This window comes from Propithecus coquereli, unplaced genomic scaffold, assembly GCF_000956105.1.
Source record: "Propithecus coquereli isolate 6110/MARCELLA unplaced genomic scaffold, Pcoq_1.0 Scaffold170, whole genome shotgun sequence".
Taxonomy (NCBI): Eukaryota; Metazoa; Chordata; class Mammalia; order Primates; family Indriidae; genus Propithecus; species Propithecus coquereli.
Window position 1 is genome coordinate 4,291,735 of NW_012141636.1, and position 25,775 is coordinate 4,317,509.

The 25,775-nt window shown below is 44.7% G+C and overlaps 1 protein-coding gene across 1 annotated transcript; it reads right to left on the reverse strand.

The window, feature by feature from the left end:
* Positions 1 to 14,875: 14,875 nt before the first annotated feature.
* FZD4 (frizzled class receptor 4) lies at positions 14,876 to 24,067 on the reverse strand. Its single transcript, XM_012641854.1, has 2 exons — positions 23,464 to 24,067; positions 14,876 to 21,325 (listed from the first exon to the last, which is right to left on the reverse strand). The coding sequence occupies exons 1-2, from the start codon at positions 23,746 to 23,748 to the stop codon at positions 19,997 to 19,999; spliced, it is 1,614 nt and encodes a 537-aa protein (XP_012497308.1). The 5' UTR covers positions 23,749 to 24,067; the 3' UTR covers positions 14,876 to 19,996.
* Between the last annotated feature and the right edge of the window lie 1,708 nt (positions 24,068 to 25,775).

Below are 25,775 nucleotides of genomic sequence, written 5' to 3' on the forward strand. Positions count from 1 at the left end.
GGCCCAGGGGAATAAAAGTATTGCCACACCATCTTTTGAGAATTTTTGAACCGTAGGAATGTTTAACTTATTCAAAATTTGAAATAAATATTAATACATGTACTTTTCAAAATGCCAACAGTACAACGAATGTTAGGAAGGAGAAGCCCAGAGCCCTACAGAAACAGGCGACAGGGGATCTAACTCATTCTGCAGAGCCTGGGGGACGTCCCGGACTTTTACATTGAGATCGGAAGAATAAATAGGCAAACAAAGGGGCAAGTGGGGGAAGAAGGGCTGTGCAGGAAAAGGACCCCACGTACAAAATCTCTGAGCAGGGAAAGAGCTTCCCACCGAAGGAAAAGAAACACACCCAGTGTGGCTGGACTGCAGGGAGATGCGGGGAGCAGGAGCTGAAGGCAAAGTGAAGGGCCCAATTGTGCAGGCTGTGATAAAAATGTCTGGATGTCAGCCTGAGGGCAGTGGGAAGCCACTGAAGGGGTTTTGCAGGAAAGTGACGGGACCAAGGTTATGTTTTAAATAGATTGCTCTGGAGCCTCTGAGGAGAAATGACTGGAGAAGCAAGAGTAGATGTTGACAACTCACATATCTGACAAACCACTTTGGAGAACTGTTCAGCAGTTTATTATAAAGTTAAACATACATCTACCCTATGACCTAGCAATTTCATTCTTAGGTATTTATCCAAGTTAAATGAAAACATATGTTCACAAAAATATTTGTATAAGAATTTTTGTAGTCATAGTGGCAAAAAATATGCTGAAAAGAACAAATTTGTATCAAAAGATGAACTGATTAGCAAATGGTGGTATATTTATACAATGCAATGCTGCTCGGTAATAAAATGGAAGGAATTCCTGATACACACGACATGGATGATTCCTAAGTCCATGAAAAACAGGCACAGATATGTATATACTGTATGATTCCATTGATGTGAAATGAAATCCATGCACAGAAAAATAATCTATAGTAATAAAAATCAGAAAGTAGTTTCCTGAGGAAAAGGACATTGACTAGAAAGAAAAATGGAGAAATGTTCTGGGGTGATGGAAATTTTTTATATCTTATTGTACATGACAGTTACACAGTGTATACAATTGTCAAAACTCATCAAAGTCAACAACTAGACTGGTGTTTTGTATTGTCTGTTAAGTATGCTTCAATTTGAAAAAACAGATAGGACATTGAGGAAGATAGGAGGGGATTGCAATAATGTAGGAGACAGGTGATGGTGGCCTGGTGGCCTCTGGTCAGGGATCAAATAAAATAATGTGTATAGGAGGTATAAAGCTCCATGCAAACCATAAAGCTCTATGCAAACTGTGAAGCCCTGTGCAAAAGTGAAAACTTAGTCTAACTTAACACATATCAAATTTAGTGATGATGAGGACCTCCAAAATTGTCCCTAAGGAAGTCCTGTTTGTTTGCAAGGAAGGGTTTGGGGGTGATTAATCATGATCTTCTTGTTGGTTTGTCACAGTTTGGCAGGAAATGGGTCCAATGACTGCTAAGATTCATCAGAATACTTGACCTTCGGGCAAAAGGGGGGAAGGGGCAGGAGTTGCCTTTGCCCGGGTAGTTTTCTACTGAAAATTGGACTTTCCCAAACAAAAAGTGCATTCAGCTGCTGGGCTTGAGTCTTGAATGTATTTTTTTTGAGTAATTAGGGTTTGAATGATACAGCAAAAAGGAAGCAGACTGTCAGTTCCTGAGGCAGGGACCGTAATGATCAGTGACATGGCCACCCAGCATTCAGGAGAGTTTGTTGGAGCTGAGAGTGTGTAGGAAATGCACGTGGGCTGCTTGCAAGGCTCTGCCTCTGAGCGCAGACAGGTTTGGAAAAATGGCTGTGTAGAAATCAGTCACAAGCCATCTGAATAGCTGGTCACTCACCATTGGACTGAACACAATTTTTTTCATGCCTTTTTCCCAATGTTACTAAATCTCTAATAATTTGCTGCAATTTAATGTTGATTTTGTTTTCTCAAAACCACTTTGAATGAGCAGAAATAGCTGTATCCTCCCTATGCACACCAACTGATGCTAAATGCCCTGGCACTGTACTTGGGCTTTTTGTCCATGAATAGGAGACATCCTTGCACGAGGCAGGCAGGGCCTTAGATTCTGTGACCTCCTTGAAGATCCTCTTCTGAGCTGCAGTGGACATTTGTCGTATTTTTATTATCTGTTGTCTATCATCCAATCTCTCTCACTTTCTAAGGGTTGATCTCTGTTGTGACTTCTCTTGATGTGAGGGAGGACACATCTTTCACATCCGAAGTGGCCAGGATCACACTCACACACACACACACCCATGGCCCAAGCACAATCTGAGGACCAGCAGCTGACTTGGGTCAGCCCACCAGGTGGTCTTCCCTTGAACTGTGACTGGCGGGGGAGCAATACAAGAACAGGGAGGTGGTGGGTGGTGAGCTATGGAGACAGCTGGAAGTCATCTTTGCAAAAGCAGCCTCCCGACATGCTGCCCAAACCACTCCTGCCAAGGCACCATTGCTATGCTGCCTTTGGCCTGGACCTCTGACTCTCCCTGAATTTCTACCCATTTCTAAGCTTAATTCTCTCTCCTCTCCTCTTCAATATCTCTCCAATAAATTTCCTTCTATTTAAGTTCTCTAGTGTCTGTTTTCATTGCTGACATCCAAGACAGTATACAGTCATAAGATGGTGATTTCATTTCCTGTCTGAAGCCTTCACAGAAATGCTCTCAAGCAGTATTTCAGATACTGGAAGATGAGGCTTTACTTTCGTGGCAATGGGAAGACACCTGAATGAGTGAACGTGTGAATAGGGCGAGAGGAGTAGAAAAGAGAAGAGAGAGCACTGTGTATTTCACATCTCCTCTATTCCAGTACTGAGAATGCAGCGATGAGCAGCACAGGCAGATGCTGGCAGCCAGCTGAGCATTCACCCAGCTGCCTTGTGGTAACAAGTAGGGAGGGAGGTGCTTCCTTATCCCAGGTGGAAAGAGTGAGGTTTAGGGAGGCTGGGAAACTTGCCCCAGGTCACACAGCCTGTGACTGGCGGGACTGGAATCTGAACCAGATCTCATTCCTGGCCAGATCTGCCTTTTCCACAACAATAAATTTGTTGAACAAAGGCAGGTAAACCATGTGCCTTTTTTTTCTTTTTATATTGTGATTTCAGCGCCGTATTCATGATTTGGAACAAGTCCACCTGAGCCTAATGATGTAACGAGATCATTGGATTATGTATGTATTTATTTATTTTAAAAACACAAGGTAGAAAACTTTACTGAGTCCATGAAAGGGAAAGCTGGAGGCGTGTCAGAGCCTGTTTTGATTTAAGTGGAATAGATCCAGCTTGAGTGTAAATTCGAGACTGTGTTTGCTTGTGTCACACTCCATTTTTCAAATTACTTTCATATGTCCCATTTCATTTATTTCCCCCACTTGTGGATGGGAAAACTGAGGCCTGGGGCCTGAAATAACATGCAGATGCTCGCACGGCAAATCATCATCAGAGCCGAAACATAAACCCCTGTCTTTTCACTGCACCCTACTGCTTCTTTCAGTTCACTCCCATTGTTATTACTGCACCAGCTAAGCTCAGCAAGGTGACTTGGATTGATTGATTCTGATGATTTGATTTAGCTCCTGAGATCATTCAGGTAAATATTAGTCCCACATCTCTTTCCAAATATATTGTCTCTCTCCATGTCTTTGATTTTTTCCTTAACTTTTTTCTGCATTCCACCTCGCCTCCCTCTTCATCCCCCCCACCTCCCTTTCTCCGTTAATCTCCCCTCCTTCTCTTCTTTCCTCCCATCCTCTTGTCCTCTCGCCCGCAAAAACATTTGTCTGTCTTATGTAGGGCTAGTATCATGTGACTGGGTGGCTGAAATGAGAAGTGTCTTTTAAGCTCCTGGAAGCAGAATATTTTCTTATGGACTTTTTATTGTTTAGATTGTTTTTCCAGGCTAATGAAAAAAACTCTGAGGTCCCCTTATCTCAGGCCAACCAGAGGATGCCTTCAAGTTTTTGTTTTCTTTTCCAAGCTAGTTCCTTACAAATGCATCTAGAAGGTCACTCCCGGGTCCCCAAGATAGTGGTGGGTAATCAATCACATCCAAGACATCAACATCACAGCAGATAATCTCATGAATGGGAGGATTTGGGGCAAGAGAAAGGGGAGCCGAAACTGTAGCAGGAGTGTGTGCTCAGCAAAGGTGACCTGATGGATTGCTTGCTTTTTCCAGAAGTTCGCTGGGACAGCCACAAGTATATTCTAGCTCCAGTGACCGTTTTCCCTTCTAGTTTTTGACTTGAAACAAATAAATATGCACATATATAAAAGACTTAAACATTTTCTGTATCGTCTGATGATTGCAATTCAGCAAGCAATAAAGACTGTGTTTAATAGCTCTAAGGACTAGGTCCACATGGAGCCCCCACGAAATAACTAACCCTTCAAAACAAACAGGGGGGACTCCAGTCCTGGCTTTGCCAAGGGCAAGTTTTGTAAGCTAGATTAAGTCACCTAACTTCTCTAGGCCTCGGCTTCCTCAACTACAAAATAACAAACTAGCTTATTCTTTCAACAAATACTTATTAAGCATCTACTTTGTGTCAGGCCTTGTGCTAGGAGCTGAAAATGTTATTGTTTTTTTTTTGAGACAGACTCTTGCTCTGTTGCCCGGGCTAGAGTGCCGTGGCGTCAGCCTAGCTCACAGCAACCTCAAACTCCTGGGCTGGAGCAATCCTACTGCCTCAGCCTCCCGAGTAGCTGGGACTACAGGCATGCACCACCATGCCCGGCTAATTTTTTCTATATAGATTTTTAGTTGTCCACATAATTTCTTTCTATTTTTAGTAGAGACGGGGTGTCACTCTTGCTCAGGCTGGTCTCGAACTCCTGAGCTCAAACAATCCGCCCGCCTGGGCCTCCCAGAGAGCTAGGATTACAGGCATGAGCAACCGCGCCCGGCCGGCTGCAGACTTTCAACATCGCTTTTGATCTTTATAACATTCCGTAAGATAGAGAGTATTACCATTTCCAGGAATCAAATTCTGAAAGATCAGGTAAGTAGACCAACAGAAAAGTTGACTAACTAGACCAAGATCTCAAAGCCAGGTCTTCTTGGCTCCAAAGGCTGTGCTGAATCAATATACTGTCTATATTTTCTTCTGTACATTGCCAAATCTTGCATCTCAGAAACGAAAGACAGGAGGGGAAGAAGAAAGCAGAATTCCATTAAGTGAACACCAGCTTTTCAAGAGGTTGTTGAATATACAGAGTAAGTTAAAAAGTTAAATCCACCTTAAAATTCTCCAGTTGAAATGTAAAATTGTTAAAAGAAGAATCATGTAGAAGTCCCAGGTTTACTGGGAAGTCTACTCTCTGGGCAGACCAGAGAGTAGATGGTCACAAAGTAGACTGAAGATTATAGTTAATTCTATATTAGTGTTGAGGTAGATGTTATTTTGTTAGGAAGAACCCATTTTGGTTAAGGAAATAGAGGAAAGTGTAAACAGGTCATGATATTATAGGCGATCTAATATATTATTTCTCTGAAGTTGGCAATTCAAACTATAAGGAGATCATCCTTTTCCGGTGTGCAACTCCTAATCTTGACCAAAGGAGACTAAGACAAAAGCAATGCACAGTATGTACATCCAACCTCTGGCTCTGCCTTGTTGCTGAGAAGGGAAATTCTTCAAAGACTCTTTTTTTTTTTTTTTTTTGAGACAGAGTCTCACTGTGTTGCCCGGGCTAGAGTGCCGTGGCGTCATCTTAGCTCACAGCAACCTCAAACTCCTGGGCTCAAGCGATCCTCCTGCCTCAGCCTCCCGAGTATCTGGGACGACAGGCATGTGCCACCATGCCCAGCTAATTTATATATATATATATAGATATATATATATATATATATTTTTTTTAGTTGTCCAGATCATTTCTTTCTATTTTTTAGTAGAGACGGGGGTCTCGCTCTTGCTCAGGCTGGTCTCGAACTCCTGACCTTGAGTGATCCACCAGCCTTGGCCTCCCAGAGTGCTAGGATTACGGGCGTGAGCCACCGCGCTCGGCCTGAAAATGTTTTTTAAGGATAGACATAGTACCTGGTCTCAGGGGGTCTCGAAGTTTAATGGGAAAAAATATGGATCATAAGAAAAAATAATGTTTTTTAAGTGTTATAAAGGCACTATGTACAAAGAGCAATGGAAGGACAGAGGTGAAAACAACTCTGCCTAGGTAAAAAGAAAGCCCAGAAGCTTATCTTTACGATTCTTCCCAACCCTAAAAGAAAGTCTCTGTGTATGGCTTTGTCATTTGTTCATTTTGTTTTGATCTGCTTTCATACTAATGTACATGGTTCATTCTTTCTTTTTTCATAATTAATTCTTATTTTTGTATTCTTTCTTGACTAATTGTTTTCAAATCATTGTTGTCATTATCAACCATTAACAATTACTAAATCACATGCTGTATAATTGCCCCAACAACTATAAAAGTTAGATATTATAATCACCATCATTACCATTTTTTATATAAGAACACTGAAGTCCAGAGAGGTTAAGTAACTTACCCAAGCTCACAGAGCTGGGAAGTTGCAGCCTGGGATTTGACAGTTGGAGAACTGTCAACTCCAAACAAAGCTCCTGCTGTTTCCACTACATGGTGCTTCTTCAGGTATATGCAGCCACTCATGGCCAGCAACCTAATTTGCAGGACTGGGTGTAAAATAAAAATATGGGCCCTTTGTTCAAATATTATTTAGAATTTCAAGACAACAGCAGAACATTAAACAAAGCACAAGGCCTTTCTAAACACAGGACCCTGAATGACTGCCCAGGTCATACACCCACGAAGCCGATGCTGCCAGCCACAATTCACTTTGCAAATGGCATCTCCCACTGAAGAGGAAAAGCATCATAGCGATTTGCAGGCCCAGATCACAGTGGTAGAATTTTTCAGTGATCATGCTTCATGTGCAGGATTTCCAGTGTTACCCAACAGGTTCAGGGTGGACCACTGGGCGAAACTTGGGGGCTCTGTGTGGTAGTTTTCCCAGAGTAGCCCTGGTACCTCACCTAAGGAATATTAATATCATCTCTGATAATGTCAATTTCTTTCTTTAATGTGGGGAAAGGTACACAAACTTGAGTTGACAAGAGTTCTGACCACACACTTACCCTTATATTTAGAACTTGAGGGGGACATTAATGCAGCACAAATGGGAAACGTCCAAAAGCCTTCTAAGATGCAAGTCTCTTTTTAAATTGCAGACCAGGACCTGTAGGTGTGCTCTAAGAGTGGTGGGAGAAAAAGCAACGTGGGCTTTGCATCTCTTGAGGCATGCAAGAAAGTGTTAACTCCTATTGACCCAGTAGAGAGTGAGCAAAGATCACCATTTTGGTCGATGATTCTTAATCAGCAGTATTTAATCTTTTGAGATCATAAACCCTATCTATGAAACATATGGACCAATTGTCCAGAAAAAGACATATGTGTACATAAAATATTTTTGCATACAGTTGTAGACTCTGTCATGACCCCAGAAATTTTAAAACCCTGTTTTAAATCATGGCTTTCCTAATTATAGAATCCTACAATGTTAGAACCAGACAGAAACTTAGAGATTATTTTTGTGAAACCGTCTTATTCCTCAGGGGGTGAAAGCTTACTTTATTTGGGATAATCAATGGCTCTGCACATTTTCAAAGACCTAGTCCCTTGTTTGTCAACTCTGCTCTTAAACTAGCGGCGCTACTCTTAATTTGCTCCTATCAAAACACTGTAGCCAAATAGAATAATCTAATGCCCGAAATGGCTGGTGCCAGGACATCAGTGAACATCTGTGGAGCACCTGGACAAGCCAGGGGGTTAGGTGCAAGAATAGTTCTTGTCCTTGAGAAGCTCACAGACATTATGGGAGAAACATGCAGAAGCAATGTGATGTGATATGACACATGTAGTCATAGATGTTTGAACTAGGTTCAGAGGTGACCTACAGGAGGGCACTGTCAGCTCTGCTTGGTCAGATCATGCAAGGCTCCCAGAAGAAGAAACATTCACATGGGGACATGAAGAATGAGCAGAAGGGACATGGAGGGAAGGAGTTCCCTGGCTGAGGAGTCCAGCACGTGTGGTGGTCAAGAAGGCTGAAACCATTTCAGGACAGGAGGAACTGGAAGTGTTTGGGATTGGCTAGACCATACTATCCATCCATCTTGGACGGCTTTCTACCAGCAGGGGTGGGGTGGGGTGGAGACAGCCTCTCTGAGATCCCTATCACCTCTCTCTTCAAAACTTAGCCACTGGCAACACTAGAAGTCCCCTGTAAAGCATTCAGAAGTGGCAGGCATTCAGCCTATAATACACCTCTAAGATGTCAACGACACATTCACCAGAAAAGGACCACTCTTCTCCACTAAAAGATGGCTAAATGGGAGGAGGCCTTGGGGCCAGGCGCGGTGGCTCACGCCTGTAATCCTAGCACTCTGGGAGGCCGAGGCGGGCGGATTGTTTGAGCTCAGGAGTTCGAGACCAGCCTGAGCAAGAGCGAGACCCCGTCTCTACCAAAAAAAGAAAGAAATTAATTGGGCAGCTAAAAATATATAGAAAAAAATTAGCTGGGCATGGTGGCGCATGCCTGTAGTCCCAGCTACTTGGGAGGCTGAGGCAGAAGGATTGCTTGAGCCCAGGAGTCTGAGGTTGCTGTGAGCTAGGCTGACGCCATGGCACTCACTCTAGCCAGGGCAACAAAGTGAGACTCTGTCTCAAAAAAAAAAAAAAAAAATGGGAGGAGGCCTCCTCAAAAATACAGGGAAATTTCTCTCGTGATATACTAATGTGTTTTCTCTGCAGAGCTTCACATTTTTCATTCATTCTTAAAATCGAGTCAGTTTAGCTCTAGGAGGTGAACTGGCTCTCAGGAAACATTAATCAAGAGAAGAGAACGTTGCCAGAAACACATAAAGGAAACGTTTCCATGTCACTACTTCTCAGGATTCCTAGGCATTGGCATTTTTAAGTTCTTGTAAGTAGTGTGTTTCCCCCAAAGCAAATGCATTAACAAAAAATCCTAATTACAGGGACCCTGCATGAAGTCAATATGCTGTCCTAAAGCTGTTCTGCCTGTATTCACCACTAGGTGTCACAAGAACTCTGTTTTAAAAGAGACAGAGCTTCAAAAATGCTGACCTGAAGAGAATAATTTTCCCAGTGTTCAGATTTCTCAGTAAAAAAATAGTTTTAATAAGAGTAAAAATTGCAAATGTTTAGAACTTACCTCCTGAATAGCTACATGAGGATTATAATTCTTCAGACTAACTGCAAATACAATGGGTCCTGCAGAATCACAACAAATAGATTTTTGTTGAAATATCCATGGTAAATATACATTTTACAGGAAATTCCATTGCGTTTACACTATTTATTTAATAGAAATAATCTCTGTGATTATTTGCATTTATTTCTGAAGGAGGATGTTTTTCCTTCCTCAGAATAAGTTCAGGAAATGGGTGAAATGTTCAGGAAGTTAGCTAAATGCTGATGTAAATCCAAAAGGAAGGTCTGTTGTTAAAAAAAAAAAGGAGAAGGGCCACCAAAAAAAGCTAGAAAGTGATTCTCTCGTTCACTTATGGAAAATGTTATACAGAATTTCTGATTTAAAAGGAAAAGGATTAGGAAAAATGTGTGGGCCCTTGATATCTTTTTCTGTGGATCTGGTGGCAATGCAGACTTTTACCGCCAATGGTAGCCAGCAAAGAAAACTGTGTCAAGAAATAAAATCTAGATGGGAGACATGACCGGGATTAAATTTGTCCTAAATTAAACTTTTACGATGGGATTTGTATCAGTTAATCTAGGAAGTAAGTCGTGATAGGAAACTCTGAGTCCTGAAGAGCTAGTAGGGCCCCTTAGCTCCACATAAACAACTAAGCACTCTCCTGACAAGGACCCTGCCCCTTCCGCTGACAAACGGTGTCATGCTGACCTGCACACTCCAAGGGAGAGTCTCAGTGCAGGGAAGCTCAAGATCTCCAGGGGTACTTGGTCAGTGTTGCAATCCGCTGTGGCCTTCGGTGTTATTTATCTGTAGTTTGCAATGTAGGGAGTGTGCTGTATCAGGTGTACAAAGCAAACAAAAACTCCTTGCCTCTGAAACACTGGCATTTTAGAAAGAAAAGATTCGGCTCATTGAACAGAGCCCCAGAGGATACAATTTATTGTGGTTTCTCTGAAAAATCACCCCCTCCTTTCCATCTCTCTTCTACCAATTTTATTCAGGCCTTCACCATTTCTCATTCAAACTGGTCTTCCCGCCTCCTGCCTGCCTCCTCTCCCACCCACAGTCCACAGGGCCGCCAGAGCAAGCTGTGTCAAAACACCCGCATGGACGGGAGCCTTCCTTGCTTTCAGACTTTTGCTGCCTCCCCTGTGCCGGGCTCAGGAGAAAATACGACCTCCAAGGCCTTTCATAACTTGGCCTCAGACCACCTTCCCTCCCACTCCAAGAATCTCAGGCTCCAGTTACACTCCACCACTCACTGCCCCGCTGCTCCCTCCAGGCAACTCTCAGCCAAGTTTATTCACACATTTAGCCCTTTCAGTCTGGATATATGGGGACTGATCGTGTACTATACTTCTTTTAACTTCTATAGAGCAATCTCTTTAGAGTTTATACAATTATGACATAACAGCAGCAAGAGAAGAAGTTTCAGAGGACACAAGGCAGACATAACTACATAAATGACCTACTGGGGGCAAATATTATAAATTAACTCATGTGCCCAGAATGGATGATCAGATGGAGGCAGTTTGCTGAATCTGATGATCAAATGCCTCTGGTGGCACATAATGAGTAAGTTTTAATTTTTATTTTTTACATATTGAATTCAGAGGGTGGTTTTGATGGGCAGACTAAGTCTTAAAAGAGTCATGGGCTTTTGGGATCCACACTTCACCTTTTCTGTTCTTCCCTGCACCTTCTCTACGTATTTATGTGAGGTAGATGTGTCGTTTGGGGATCAAATGGTGAGATGACAACAGTTTAGGAACTGCCTTACACTGGCTACTCAGAAGCTGTTCCATTCAAGCTAAACCATCAAGGCCTTGGAACTTAGGAAGAAATTCCACAGTAAGCGTGGTAGGATTGGTGGCATTGATCCTTGGAGGGGAGGACAGAGAGGCACGTGGTGCGCTGCCACGAACTTCTAGGGGGAAAGGTTTTGTCTTATTCATCTCAGTGTCCCCTGTAGTGCCTTCCCAGGACAGTGGCTGGCACATGATGGACCCTGATTCAGCTATTCAACAAATATTTACTAAGTGGTAGAGGATTTGTTTTTCCAGGTTTAGCGTGTTAAGCTTGTTAATAACAGCTGAATTCTTTCTCTGTTTTGTCATCTGCACTTTTGGACTCTAAGTTGGACTTCGTCTTTCATGGCTTTTTTTTTTTTTTTTAAATCACTCCCTGTCTCTGTTCCCCAGCCCATTCCAGCGTTCTACATACAGTTGGCTTTCAGCAAATATTTCTTGGGGGAGGAGGAGAAAAAAGGGGAAGAGAGACAATTTACAACAGGCAACACAGTGAGGTAGAGATCATTCTCTAATTCATTTTGGAGGCTGGAGAATTTTCTCTGAGGCTAGTGCCCCAGCCTCTTTCCAGAAAGTCCTGCCAACATGATGACTCTTGCCACCTTTGGTTCCCTTCCTATGCAGGTCATGTTTTTCACTGAAGCCCTTAATTTTCTCCACCTAACAAGGTAAAATGCCCTCCCTCACTCCCTCCTTTTCTCCTTACTCCCACCCTTCCTCCCACCCTTTCTTCTTTCCACAAATATTCCTGAAACTTATGCTCTGTGCCAGGCACTGTGCCAGGCTCTGACGGTACACAGATGGGCCACTTTGGGCACTCAGAGTCTTGCCCAGGGAGCTCAGTCCAGTGGGGAAAAGGACACACGCAGAGACCATTGCAAACAGTGCAATGAAGGCTCCCAAAGTCGCATGCGCAGAGGCACGGAGGCTTAAACTTACCTACAGTTAGAAGGAAAGGAAGGCAGGAAGTGGCAAGCAGGAGGGTCAGGAATGTCTTCCCAGGAGATGAGACACAAGACTTCAGTAGTGAAGAAAGGACAGAGCCTCATGGGAAAAAGATGGAAAGGACATTCCAGGCAAAGGGAAACAGTGTAAGCAAACGCAGGGGGTAAGAGGAAGATGATGAAACTACGACAGGTTTTTCTATGTGACTTATCAATTCCATCTCATTGCTTTATACTCTGCCCATCTACCTCATAACAAGTGAAATGATGCAACCCTTAAGCATTTTAAGAAATTTAGATAGCCAATCATTTAATCTCTTAAAGAAAAAGGCATTCATAACATGGGCTATCCATGAGATTAAGCATGTTCTTGGGTGAAAACAGGATTGGGCCCTTACAGGAAACCAGGTGGAAGGCTGATGAAAATCAAGCATTTGATGGGAAATGTAATATATTTGATTTTCTATTCTCCCTGGGAATTTGAGAAGTTGGAATCCTTTGCCACGAGGGCAGATGAATCTATGGGCTCTCTTAGCTTATGGATGAAATAAACTGAAGGAAAAAAACAGAGTGAATCTAGGAATTTCAAGCGGGGACAAGGTCCATTTTTGAAAGCTTTGTGGACTAAACTTTTGCAGGTCCAACACATTTGTAAAACTGAGATCCTCCCAGTTCTATCAAACCAGCTTGCATTGTGATGGAAAACTGAGAAGAGGATAAAGCCCTTCTCCCAGTGTAGTTTATTTCTGTACACAGAACCTCTGAAAACAGGAGGCCAAGGCTGACCTCTTTAGTCAAGAGTCAGCTCAACTTTAAAATTATGATTGCATGTGAAAGCTAAAATGGGAAAGAGAAAAAGGCAGTTCTCAGGACAGAAATGCTAAAAACCCTTGGGTCACATTCCAGTTAGGGTCCTGGCCCTTTGGGACTGGGTGGCCAAGAGACCAACCAAGGCCAGTTCAAACCAGTTGAGTGTCAGGGGCCATGGGGTTTACTTTAGAGGTGTTCAGTTTACAGATAAAGAAATTTACTATAGTGATTATGCTACATAATCCTTAAAAAACAGATCCTCAATGCCAGGTCTCATTATTGAGAGAGGTGCCTGCCAAAGAATCTACCCACTCCCAATGAACTATTTGCAGTAGTTGAAGAAATCAGAGGGATAGAGTATTAGTTTCCTAGAGCTGCCATAACAAATTATCACAAACTGGGTGGCTTAAGACAACAGAAATTTATTCTCACACAGTTCTGGAAGCTAGAAATCCAAAATCAAGGCTGGTTCCTTCTGGAGGCCCCAGGGAAGAATCTTCCATGCATCTCTCCTAGCTTTGAGTGGTTGCCAGCAATCCTTGGTGTTTCTTGCTCGGCCTGCAGCTGTGCAACTCTTCTCTCTGTCTCTGCCTTCACACGGGGCATTCTCTCTGCACCCAAATTTCCCTTTTCTTATAAGGATATGAGTTATTGGGTTGGGGCCCACCCTAATCTAGTATGAACTCATCTTACCTTGATTACATCTGCAAAGACCCTATTTCCTAATAAGGTCACATTCACAGGTATCTGGGGTTAAGACTTCAACATATCTTTTGGGAGGACAAAGTTGCAACCCCAGGAGTGTACAATTGAAACAAAACCAAAACCCTGAGCTAGACATGAGAAGACCTGGCTGTCCAACCTACTGCCTCCCCACTGCGTTGCCCTTGCCCTAAGTCTTGGCTTCTCCTCTCTAAAGTAAGGCAATGCCTGCCCTACTTACTTCAGAAACGTCATGAGAATAAAATGAAATCATGTAAATGAAAGTATTTTCTATTCGGAAAGTGTTTCTACAAGTGCAAGGGATTATTATGATTCCATTCCAGATTGTGTTGACTTCTCCTTAACTTCGTAACTACTTAACGAGTAGGTAATGGAATGAGAAACACAGCCTGTCCTAAAGGGAAGAGAATTTAAATTACATGCCTCTCTTCATTTAGGGTTTGAGATAAAAGTACAATAGCAATCACAGATAAGGACAGCAGTATTGGAGATGCCTGTTCAATGGGCTTTTTTACTCACACCAAAACAGGATGGTATTCAAGTGAATCTAAGGGGTGGCAGGAAATTTAACAGCAAACCAAGCGGCCTGACGCTCTCATCTGGGACACCAGCAGGCATCTCCTATAGCAGTGGCTTTCCTTCCCAGTCTGCGTGGTCCGTAATGTTACTAGCTCCCATGACCATGTCCTGATAATGGCTTTGAATTTGCTTTGTCTGATGACTTTCGTGGATATGGAAACAGACCACCCAACTTATAAAATTAGCTTAGAAGACATTTTCCTGACCGACTGATGTGCATACTCCCATGTCTATTACACAAAACAGAAACATTGTATAAAAAATAAAATAAAAATAAAAAAATGAAAAAAAAAAAAAAGCTCCCTTTCCATTTCCCTTTTTATGAAGCCTAAAGCTCTAGAAGGGGTGGGAAAACTTTTTCAGGCCACTAGACTAAGTCAATGGGATTTGGAAGGCAAAGATGGCCACACATATTGGAAATGCTGAACGAGGTGTTATTGGGGTAACAGCTTGAGAACTATAGTTATGTCCAAAGCATCATGTGACTCACTTGAGTGCTACTGATGACCACGGTAGTGATAAATTCTGTTGACCTTGGACTGTGGGGGTTTGCTGACCCAGGAGAAATCCCACAGGGGAAAAATAGCACCAGCAAAAAAAGAAACAAAGAGGCTCTCAGAAAGCAGTCCTCAACCTGTCCTGCCCTGCAAACTGAATCCTCTATTTCTCACTACTGGGTATGTATGCTTCCCAGGGACTGTCCTACACTTTCAGGAACATGCCAAATCACACACCAGTTTAACAAACAAAACTTTATTTTCCTTTAATACAAAAATTAAATAGCAAGGTTTTTTTTCTATACAGTGATAAATTAGAAATTTACAGTACAGACATCAATGCAGACATACTTTTGTACATTCTTAAAAGCAGGGTCCATTTTCTTTGAAGTTCAGCAATTCACTGAGGGCATGTGTAGGAGTTTGCCTGGTACCTCTATGTCGAACATCTGAAAGTCCCCCAAGTTGGTTTCAGGGTTCCTGGAAGGGGGTGGGGGTGGCATGAGGACACAAGAAAAGGCCACAGAGCAACCAGCCTGACTGCTGCACAGAGCAGGGGGAGTCATATTTTACCTTTTTGCAGATCATGCCTGATATTTTGTCCACTTTTCTTACAAAGAGCTCAAAGGGCCTTCATCCTTAGACCTTCTAAAGCCTCACAACATCCCTGTGAGGCAGAAGAAATTCAGAACCACCTACATGCTCCACTGGGAGAAACCCAGAAGTAGCTTACCCCTCCCAAAGCCCACAGCCAAGTCGGGGCCTGAGCCCATTAACAGGATTTGAAAACTTTCACAATTTGGGATAGAAGATGGACCCAACCTTCATGGGGCAGACCTGCTCTTGCCCCTCTTTTCAGAAGCCTTCTGGGGTGACAGTGGTCATGTACTGAATATTGTAGGAGAGCAAGGAGGTACAAAAGCTTTGAGGACATGGCTCACATTAGGACCCCCAAACAGGCCCTCTACAAATCGCCTGGGTGAATACTGGGAATTTGCTGATGCAAAGGAGGAGGAAATAAGGTCTATCAGAAACAGAAGCAGGCTACTATCAGGGCAACTGAGCTTACAAAGGGGAAGAGGCATGTCAGGGGGACCCGGGGTTCACCTGCCTCCCGGTACTGCGAAGTGTGCCATTATTGCACATGTGCATGGCAAGAGGCAGCAGCACAAAGCTCTGCTCAGGCTACAGTGAAACAAAATCCATTGTTTAAGTCTCTATCATCTGATCTTTGGTAGGAGCAAAATGCTCTCTGAGAAGTTTCCAAGATCTGTGATCCAGCCCTGGAGGAAAAATGATAACCCAGGTCCTTTGCCAGACATAATAGAAATCCAGACAGGGGCTCTAAACTCAAATACAATAAAAGAACAAAAGAACTTGTCAGAGTCCAGTAATTCAACACGATTGGCTGGAATAGCAACTCTCTCCGATGCCATTACAGAATGAAATACAGGATATAGACTGTCTTTTAAGAGGTTCCTTCCAAAGTCTGTCCTCTCTGGTTCTCTTCCTTAACTGTGGCTGTGGTCACCTCATCAGACGTCGAAAATTGCACCACCCTGGTGAAATCCCTTTGAACCAAGTCTTGCCCCTCCAGGACTGAGGCTATTGAGCTATTTTTTTGGTTCATAGGTCCCAGCTTGGTTCCCAACACAGTAAGCACTTAAGTGAGTGCCTGGGAGGCTGAGCAGAGCCAGAGAGTACAGAACTGAAGGTGCTGGGTAGAATGCCAATTCAGAATCCAGGTATACAAGGTTCCCAGATTCTGAGTTTGGGGAGTGCAGGTGAGGGTATGTATGACCTAGGAAAGTCAGAGAGCATCTTGGGGAAAATAAAAAATGTCACTCCTTCTCTGGTGTCAGGCCCCAGTAAGCTGCCAGCTCAGAAACAGCCTCGGAGATCAGGAAATAGGTCTTCATAAAGGAAAAAGGATATGAATCAACCAAGTAGCTCAACCAGATGGTTCTGGTCAGTTCCACCCTGCCCCATGTTTCTCTGCTCTGAGGTTTGGCCCTTATGAAGCAGGAGAAGGGAGTCTTCCAGAGACAAGGTTGGACAGAGGTGCCACTGGCTCCTGTTTAATAAAATCTTTGGAGGCCAAGAGATTTTTATAAGAAGCTACAATCCTACCCACTTATTCTAGATTTCAGAGAAAGAGAAACATTAACTTCTTCCCTAGCTAGACTGTCCTCAAATATACCTACACAAGTCACACAGAACACCCTAAGCCCTGAATTGTCTGCCCCAAAGCCAAAGATGTGGGAGCTCATGTCCTTACAACCTACCTTCATAGTCTTCATGGGGGATTTCTACGGAGATTGTCCTGAAACAGAGCTGATGCTTTCTGTCAAAAACTCCTGTAATTGACTCGGCAGGAGTCCTGGCAGGGATGAGAGATGTGTTAAAGGTAGAAAGACCCAGAAAGAGGTTTATGGGGTGGAGAAAGTGAAACATAAGGGAACTCCAGAAGCCCCTGCTCCTTCATAAAACCAATAGCAAAGTTCGGCAGCCCCAGGTGCAGCCTTGCCCTAGATCAGTTAGAAGAACAGAGATTGTCTCCTGTGACATCCTTTAAGGCACCTAACACAGGGCTTTATACACAATTGGCACTCAATAAATGTGCTGATAATTGAATTTTTTTTAAAACAAACACCAATTTAAGAAGTGGTGGAGTCGCTTGAAGGTCACTAGTCACTGACTCCTCAGCTACCAAGTTCCTTACCTGAAATTGTAAACACTCTCCGTTGTCTGGAATGTGAAAGGAAAGGCCTATAACGGTTTGGCATCGCTAAGCTACTAATCCAGTCTGCACTGACTGGCCATTTCTGATCAAATATACTTTCCCCTGTGAAGGGAAGAGATTTATGGAACACACATGTCAAAACCTGCAAGGTTGTCAGGGTACCAGCTCCAGAACTCAGAACTCCAGAACTCAGAACAGTTTCCCCAAGTGCTCTTTTATTGTTATTATTTAATCATTGACAATTACTGAGCACCTACTGCATGCCTGGCCCTCTGCTAGGTGCTGTCTTGGTCACCCCACTGACGCGTTACAAAGAAAACTGCTTCACAAACCCCTATGCTCTAACAGCAAGGCCAGTTTTGCCCCTGCATGGCTCTCCTTCCCTTTCCTGGGCCAGAGTCTCCGCACAACTCCCAAGACACCAGAGCGGAGCGTGAGTAAGGGCAGGCTCTGCCCTTGGGTGCATGCTCCAGGGCCCTGGACAGTTATGGGAACTATCTGCAAGCAGCACAGGGAGTCCACATTTTGCATTTCATAGGCAATGTACTCTCAGATGGAGTTAAACTGGTCCTTCCAGGGATCAATTCTCATGCTCCTGGAGCCCTGACCCAGAATCCAGCCAAGGTACTCAAACTGGGCACACAGCAGCAGGGGCCACCCGTGCCCACTTAGCTTCAGTCTCAAAAGCCCTAAGACTTTTCCTTCCAAAACACACAACAGACCGTATGGGCGCCTCGATCTCAGACAGCTCAAGAACCACACAAAAACAAAGAGGAAAGAAGGAAGGAAAATGTCAAACCAAAAAAAAAAAAAAAAAAGAAGACATGCTTATTTCCAGAATTGGACCACCTATTTGGGATTTTGAGTCCCTGGAAATGATATTTCTCCAAAAAGAAGTGTGATACTAAAAAAAAAAGTTTTCCTACCGATTAAAAAAAAGACATGAATTAATAAATAAATGAGTCATTACAAAGCAGTTGCTAAAGCAAAGACAGGTATGAGTTACAAGGAGAGCAACCTGTAACATAGTCAACAATTTGTCCCAGAGATCTCATGATTAGAAGGCCTAAGGCGGATTAAGAGAAGGCCAGTTACAATTTTAAAAGAACTGCAACTTTTGAGAGGCTGCTAGGGGGTACCCCCTTGTGAGGAACGTAAAACATAAATTTTAAAAGCTTTGGATACCTCCACAAAAGGCAATTAAGACCTATGCTGTTAGAGTTTGCAGTTCATTTCATATGGTCTACACTTTATTCCCTGCTAACCAATCAAGTTCCCGGCTGGCATTCTGGAGATTCATTAAGCACCATATAAATACTCCAGGCCACACTGCCTCCAAAGAAATCTCATAAGGAGCCTTTGCCAATTACTAGGAAACAATTATGCACCAAGTAGTTGGATTAGCTGTCCTTAGTTCCCTTCACAAAATTAAAAAAGTCTCCATTGTAGTAAGTAGACCAGACTCTGATAACATTCTTATGCTAAAAAAAAAAAAAAAAGGCACTATCATTCTGAGAATGCAAGTTGACCATAGTTTTAAAGTCAGTTGAGTATACTATGTCATGGTCCAAGAATGTGCTTTTAATTGTAATTGACACACACAAATTACACAGTTAATCTGTGTGAATGCAAAGTTGCCAAGAAACGTAACATTTCAGCTCTTCCAGACTGGCGTCTGCATAGATGCAATCACACAAGTAAAATATATTAAGTCCCCACTGCTCAATGCAATAGGTCTCTGGGGTCGGTAAGGTAAGTCAACTTCGTAAATCTCATTTTCCTCTGAATTAAGTGATTGTCAGAAAGTGAATCACCCTTCCTTTTCCTCTCATTAGGCATGCTGCCGTGCAAAAATTCCTATAAAAATATCTTTTTGAGTCATTAATGTAAAATGAAGAAAACAGCAGCAGCCTAGAAGAGAGGTTGATATTTAAGAGAGGAAGAGAGAGAAGAAAAATCCACTGGATACCGTATGCATGTTAGTACAGTACTTTTGTTTGTTCAAACAATTCTGTTTTATGACAAAGGCACTGAAAGATTCTGACACCACCTCTTGGGAGTGCAATCCACAAAGTTCTAAACAGCAGACAGTGCACCACAGAAGATGTTTATGTTAGATCAGCCAAACTATAAAACTCTTGTAACACTTCTCTGAACCCAGTGTTTCCAGTGTTTATAGATCGCTTTGCTATCTGAAAGACCCAGTTAGTATTTAAAACTTTAAAGGGTTAAAAAAGTTAATCTTTCTCCCTGCAAGTTACCAACTCACAGCTCAAAGCCCACCCTGCAAGGAAAAACAGCATCGCCCTGGACTTCCTGGAATCTAGGCAGGACATCCACGCTCCAAGCTGCGACCTGCTAAAGTGATCAACGTTTTGATTTTTCACAGCTTTGAAAGCCTCTAACCGGCTTTTCCATTTTGGATCATTCCAAAGTCTGCAGCAAAATCATTGGCTTTATGATGCTGGTATAGAGGGCGGTGGGTTGATGGGGGTCACTTAAGTGTTGCTAGTTTGTTCAAACTGAGATTCACTGCATAAAACTTTTAGTGGCATTTCCACCGAAATGCTGGCATTCCCCCCACTTCAAAATGAGCAAAGTGTGGAGGCTGGCTAGCCTTATACCACAGTCTCGTTGCCTTTCCCAGGCTTCACCCAGCCATTCCCTCTTTTCTCTCTCTTTACCTTCCCAGAATTCACCAATCTGTTGGAACACTTCTGCCACGTGTGAAGAGTTTTGGCAGACCAAATCCACATGCCTGAAGTGATGCCCACCAACAAAGACATAAAAATTTTCAACATTTCAACTGCCATATTGGAGTCGTCTGCAGAATAGCGGAAGAGTGCCCAGTTGGAGATTTCATAGAAGTAACAGGCAATAACACAGGTTGCAGGAACCGTGTATAGTACTGAGAAAACCCCAATCTTGACCATCAGCCTTTCCAACTTGTCTGTTTTTGTCCCATCCTTTTGAAGATTTGACCGAATTTTGAACAAGGCCACCAAACCTGCAGCAATGAACAAAGTTCCAATCACCAAATAAGTAAAGAGGGGAGCCACCACAAAGCCAGTGAGGGCATCGAGATTTTGGTTCCCAACATAGCACAGGCCAGTCAGTTCATCTGCATCCACTAGTCTCATAATCAAGATGACAATGGTTTTCACTGCAGGGATGGCCCAGGCTGCAATGTGGAAATAAGAACTGTGCATTTCAATGGCTTCATGACCCCATTTGAGTCCTGCTGCCAAAAACCAAGTGAGTGTCAGAATAACCCACCAAATGGAGCTGGCCATTCCAAAAAAGTACATCAGCAAGAAAATTATTGCACATCCTGTGTTCTTAAGTCCTTCTTGGATGAGAACGGGTTCTGCTGCCTCTTCAAAATCGCAGGATATCCTTTCCCGGCCTACAGTCAGCCTGACAATATAAGCAATGCTATAAATATTATAGCACATACTGAGAAATATTATGGGGCGTTCAGGGTAGGAAAACCTAGAAGAATCGATCAGGAAGGTCAGTACAGTGAAGGCAGTGGAGATGAAGCACAGGCTGGCCCACACTGCCATCCAGATATCTGTGAACTCCTTGGCCGAGCGACTGTACAAGCCAGCATCGTAGCCACACTTGAGAACACAGTTCAGGCTCCTTTTCACCCAGATGTACTGATCAGAATTGGTTCCCACAGAGTGACACTCTTCCCCAGCCTGGATGGGGGTTTTGTGAGGTAAGGGCACCTCTTCATCACCGGGCCCTTCCATGCACATGTGGTTGTGATCGTTCTGCGGTGGGAATTTGCTGCAATTCAGGCTCTCCGGCCAAGCAAATCCAAATTCCTTCAGGACAGGTTCACAGCGTCTCTTGACTGAAAGACACATGCCACCGCATGGGCCAATGGGGATGTTGATCTTCTCTGTGCACATTGGCACATAAACCGAACAAAGGAAGAACTGGAAAAGTAATGAAATGAACAAAGAAAACAATGACTTGGAAGTTTGACCAAATGCTTGCACAAAGCTAAGTTGAATGCTTCCAGACAATGTATACACCTACTTTTAAACCAGCCTGTAGGGAGTCTGTCAGTTTACTCTGACCTCAAACAGGGGTGCCTAATAATCCATCACTTACACATTTTTCTTAGTTTGGCTCTAGTAATCCTTTCCAGAGGAACAAACAAATATAAAGCATCTGAAGAACTGCACACTGAAGGAAATAAACCTAAAATAACCAATTTTTTAATATATGTAAAAAATGTAGATCCTGTTAATATTCTCTTATTTCTCCATGTTAGCCCTTAATTTTTTTTTTTTTTAATCAGACCCATATTGAAACAGAAAATGTCCCAATTGAGACACTGTTAGACCCAAAGATGGGAGGCAGATTGGGGTCTCTGGTCACCAGGGGTTGGTTTATTTTATCACCGTAAAAATAAATGTAAAAAAAAATTGTAGATCCTGTTAATATCCTCTCATCTCTCGACATTGGCCCTTAATTTTTTTTTTTTTTTTAATCGCACCCATATTGAAACAGAAAATGTCCCAATTGAGATACTGTTAGACTCAAGGCTGGGAGGCAGATTGAGGTCTCTGGTCACCAGGGGTTTGTTTGGCTAGGTTTCCTCAATGAATAATAATGAGGCACAATAGGAAAATGTAAATATTAAGTCCCTGAAACTGCAATACCAGCAGGGGAGAGTCCAGTTGCTGTCCTCAATTCCTCCAGCATTGATAAACAGTCTGCTTGGCTCCTTACAGATGTTGTCTATGAAGTATAGGGTTACAAGCAACTATTTTCCAGCATGTAAAGGGATCCAATCTTGTCCTTCAAAACAGCTTGGCTGCTTCCCCAGGATACATGTAATTAAAAATATATACCCCTGCAAAAGCTGTTTCTCCAACAAAATTGCCACTGATGTCAGGATATGTGCTGTTTCCAAACTGAGAGCTAGAGGATCATTTCTTAAGCTTTTATAACCTCCTTCCAAAGTTCTGAAATTTCCAAAGGGACACTTCACCAGCAATAGGTTTAATCCCAACCATCTTTCCAAAACCACAATCTAACTTTTAAAATGACCTGTGTAAGAACATGCACCTAGTAAGTAAGCTGTATGTCTGTTTCTTATCTCTCAGAAGTTACAGCCAGAACCACAGATTCCTGAAACTTAGCCTGGACAACTAACCTCTATTTTTTTCCCCACAACTTCTCTCTTTTCAAATTTTCTAAAAATCACTCAGCTTCACCAACCAAAACACAACCAATGTTAACACTTCTTAAATTTTCCTTTCAGTCTTTCTCCCCTCAATGAATTGGTGGTTGTTTTTGTGTTTGTTTTTGCAAGATAACAATCACCCTGTACATGCAAATTCTTTCTTCACTTATTATTGTGGGATAAATATTTTCTACATCATTACATCAGCTTTACATTTTTTAATGACTGCAAAAAAAAATTTCTTCCAATATTCCAACTACCCTCCTAGAGCTTTTTCTCGCTCTCCAAGCATTAACCCTGCCTTCAACACTGAGGATAAGAACTCAAGCCAACCTAACCGTTCCTTCATGCATGACCTCTAAAACCGCGAGGAGGGGACATTCAGAAGAAAACGGTGCAGCGGTATTTCATTTAATAACCCACTGCAAAAATAAGGGGGAGAAAGAAGGTTGGTGAGGGACCGGGAAAGGAGAAATCCCGTCTCCTTATCTCCCTTTCCAAGTCTTAGCTACAGTTGGCTGCCCTATCCGAGACTCGCCCACCGAGCAGCAGCAGCCGAATCCTTGGCAAAGATAACTCTCAGCTCCACTGGGGTTAGGGGCTTGGCCAGACATGGGTGGGCAGGGGAGAAAAACGGAAGGGCGGGGTGTAAGAGTGGGTTCTTTCCCAGGCCAGATGACTTACACAACGTTTTGGCTTCCAGTCCCTGAGAAAGGACAGAAAAGTGGGGGTGGGGATGGAAATCACTTTTCCAGAAGAGTTGCACCCTTCAGGCTCGGAAAGGGACAAGGGGCTCGACTTGGCACGGACTCCGCGAAGTTAGTCTGGAGCGTCCCTCCCCAAGGGGGTCCCGCCAGGGGTGGGGGTGGGGGCGCCCACCTGCAGCTGGCTGGAGCAGCCGTACTGGATGAGCGGTGTGAAAGTTGTCAGCTGCAGTTCGGCGTCTGTCTGCAGCTCGTGCCCCACCAGGTTGGGCATCTTGGTCACGTTGTAGCCCAGGTTCTGGCACATGGAGATACGGATGGGGTCGCAGCGCCGCTCCTCCTCGTCCCCGAAGCCCCGCGCCGGCCCCAGGAGAAGCAGCAACTGCAGCAGCAACCGCAGACTGAGCCCAACGCCCCCGGGCGCCCCCGGGACGCTCGGCCCTGCGCCCCGCCAGGCCATAACCAGAGTAAGGGGCAGCAGCGGCGGCGGCGGGGGCTCCTCCAGGAGACACCCCCAGGTTGCACCGGGGAGCCGCTGCCCGTGCTGCTTCCAGCTCCGGGGAACGAGTGTGATAAGGCGCCAAGGGCGACGAGGGGCCAGCGGCCGGCTCTCCGGCAGCTGCGCGCGACTGTGTGGAATACTAGACGCCCCAGGCCGAGGCTGAGGGACAGACTGCGAGGGTCATGGCTGCAGGCGACAGGCCCACGACCCGGCACCGGCCGCGTCCGCTCAGCGTCTCCGCGAAGCCCGCCAGCACCCTGCACCCGCCGCTCTCACCGCCAGAGCCCTGCGCGGCGCTGGAGGCTCGCAGTGCGGCGGCGGGGCGGGACGGACAGCGCGCCTCTCCAATGGCCGGGTGCCGTGGGCAGCGGGGGGCGGGGCTTCGGGGCGGGGCCGCCTCCCGCTGGATGGGTCAAGTCCCCGCCCTCCGGCCCCCTCCTCTGTGCGTCCCACCCTCCCTCCCGGGAGCTCCCAGCCCCGCCCGGCCGCCTGGCTGCCCCGCGCACACTTTCCTCCCACCCGGATCTAGGCGCGCTGGGGCCTGGCGGGGATGGAGCCTAGTTGCTCCGGCCAGGGCAACCTGCCCCCCCCCCTCCCAGGTGAGAAGTGCTGCCCCATCAATCTGCCCCCTTTCCTTTCCGTGTCCTTCCAGCTGTCACCTCGGCCCGTGGCAGGTTTCGCTCCTCATCAGGCAGAGAAACGTACACAAAGAACACGGGATTTGGATTTACAGATTGTGGCTTTAAATTCCGGCTGTGTGACCTTGAGCAAATTGCCCAGCCTCTCGGCGTCAGTTTCCTCCTCCGTCAAGTGACTTGGGAGGATTAGAGATAAAGCGTAAACGCTTAGCGCCGTGCCTGGTACCGTGCGAGTTCGCAGCTATTTTCACTCCTAACTTGCTAGGGTTGGAGCCCGGCCCCTCTCCCCGCCCCCAGACTCGCCTGACCTGCGCCCGGGAGCTGCCTGACTCCAGCAGCCAGTGGGGGAGGCGCCCCGGAGCAGCCGGCCAGCCGACGGTCTCGCGCTCCGATTTCCTCACCGTATGAAATGAAATTCCACAGGGGGATTCGAAAGGAAATGAGACCGGGACGCTCCGTGCTTCTCGGCCCGCCGCCCTTCCTGTCTCGGGGACACGGTTTCTAAATAAGGTTGGGAGGGTGAAAGGGTGGGAGGGGAGAGGATTGACTAAGGGCACTAAGGGCGAGGAAGGCGCTCAACCACCAGACTCCCCTCCCCCAGACTTCCGGGCACCCCGCCCTTGCAGCCTGTACCCCTTTCTTCCTTATTCTGCTTCTGCGTTGGGTTCTGGGGATCCGGAGATCATGCGACCTGAGTTTCAATCCAACTTTCCTGTCTCTCATTCCCAGGGCCCCCGGGGCTTTGTGCTGGTCCACCCTCTCTCTGCTTTCCAGCAGGCCAGTGAAACTCCCAAGCAGGTGGATTCCTCCTTGTTATTTGACTGTGGTCAAGCTCCTGCGCTTCTCTGAGCCTCAAACTGGCCATGTGTGAAATAGAGAAGTTCGTGTCTGCCTCACACAGTTGTTCTAAGTTAAATGAGATAATGCCTGTAAATCATTCAGCGCAGTGTCTGACACAGAGTAAGTACTGAATAACTTGGTTATTGTGTTTTGGGATTTTTTTTTTTCCCTAGAACAGCTAGGGGAGGCCAATTGTGGTACAACCTCCTGTTTTCCAGCCTGCTGTTAAAGACATCTCCAGCGGCCCAGATCTGACAGTCTGGGTAAAGGGCTTTCAGCCCTCTTCCTGAGATCCTTTTGTCCACACCTGCCACTGTTGCCCTAGGGCTGTTTTTATGTATGATTGTATCCTCTCATTTCAGCCAATTATCTGGCACATGGCAGAGGCTAGATACAAGTTGGAAGCATATCTCTACCACTCACGTGGTGCTCATAGTCTCTCTTGTATTTTTAGTCTTCTTTACTTATATTGGCAGCTAGACTTGGCTGAGGGCAAAAATGGAATCA

Coding starts and splice junctions, on each gene's coding strand:
- FZD4 (XM_012641854.1), bottom strand. CDS start 23,748: ATGGCCTGGCGGGGCGCAGGGCCGAGCGTCCCGGGGGCGCCCGGGGGC. Junction 21,326..23,463: donor GCTGCTCCAGCCAGCTGCAG/GTGGGCGCCCCC, acceptor TTACTTTTCCAG/TTCTTCCTTTGTTCGGTTTA.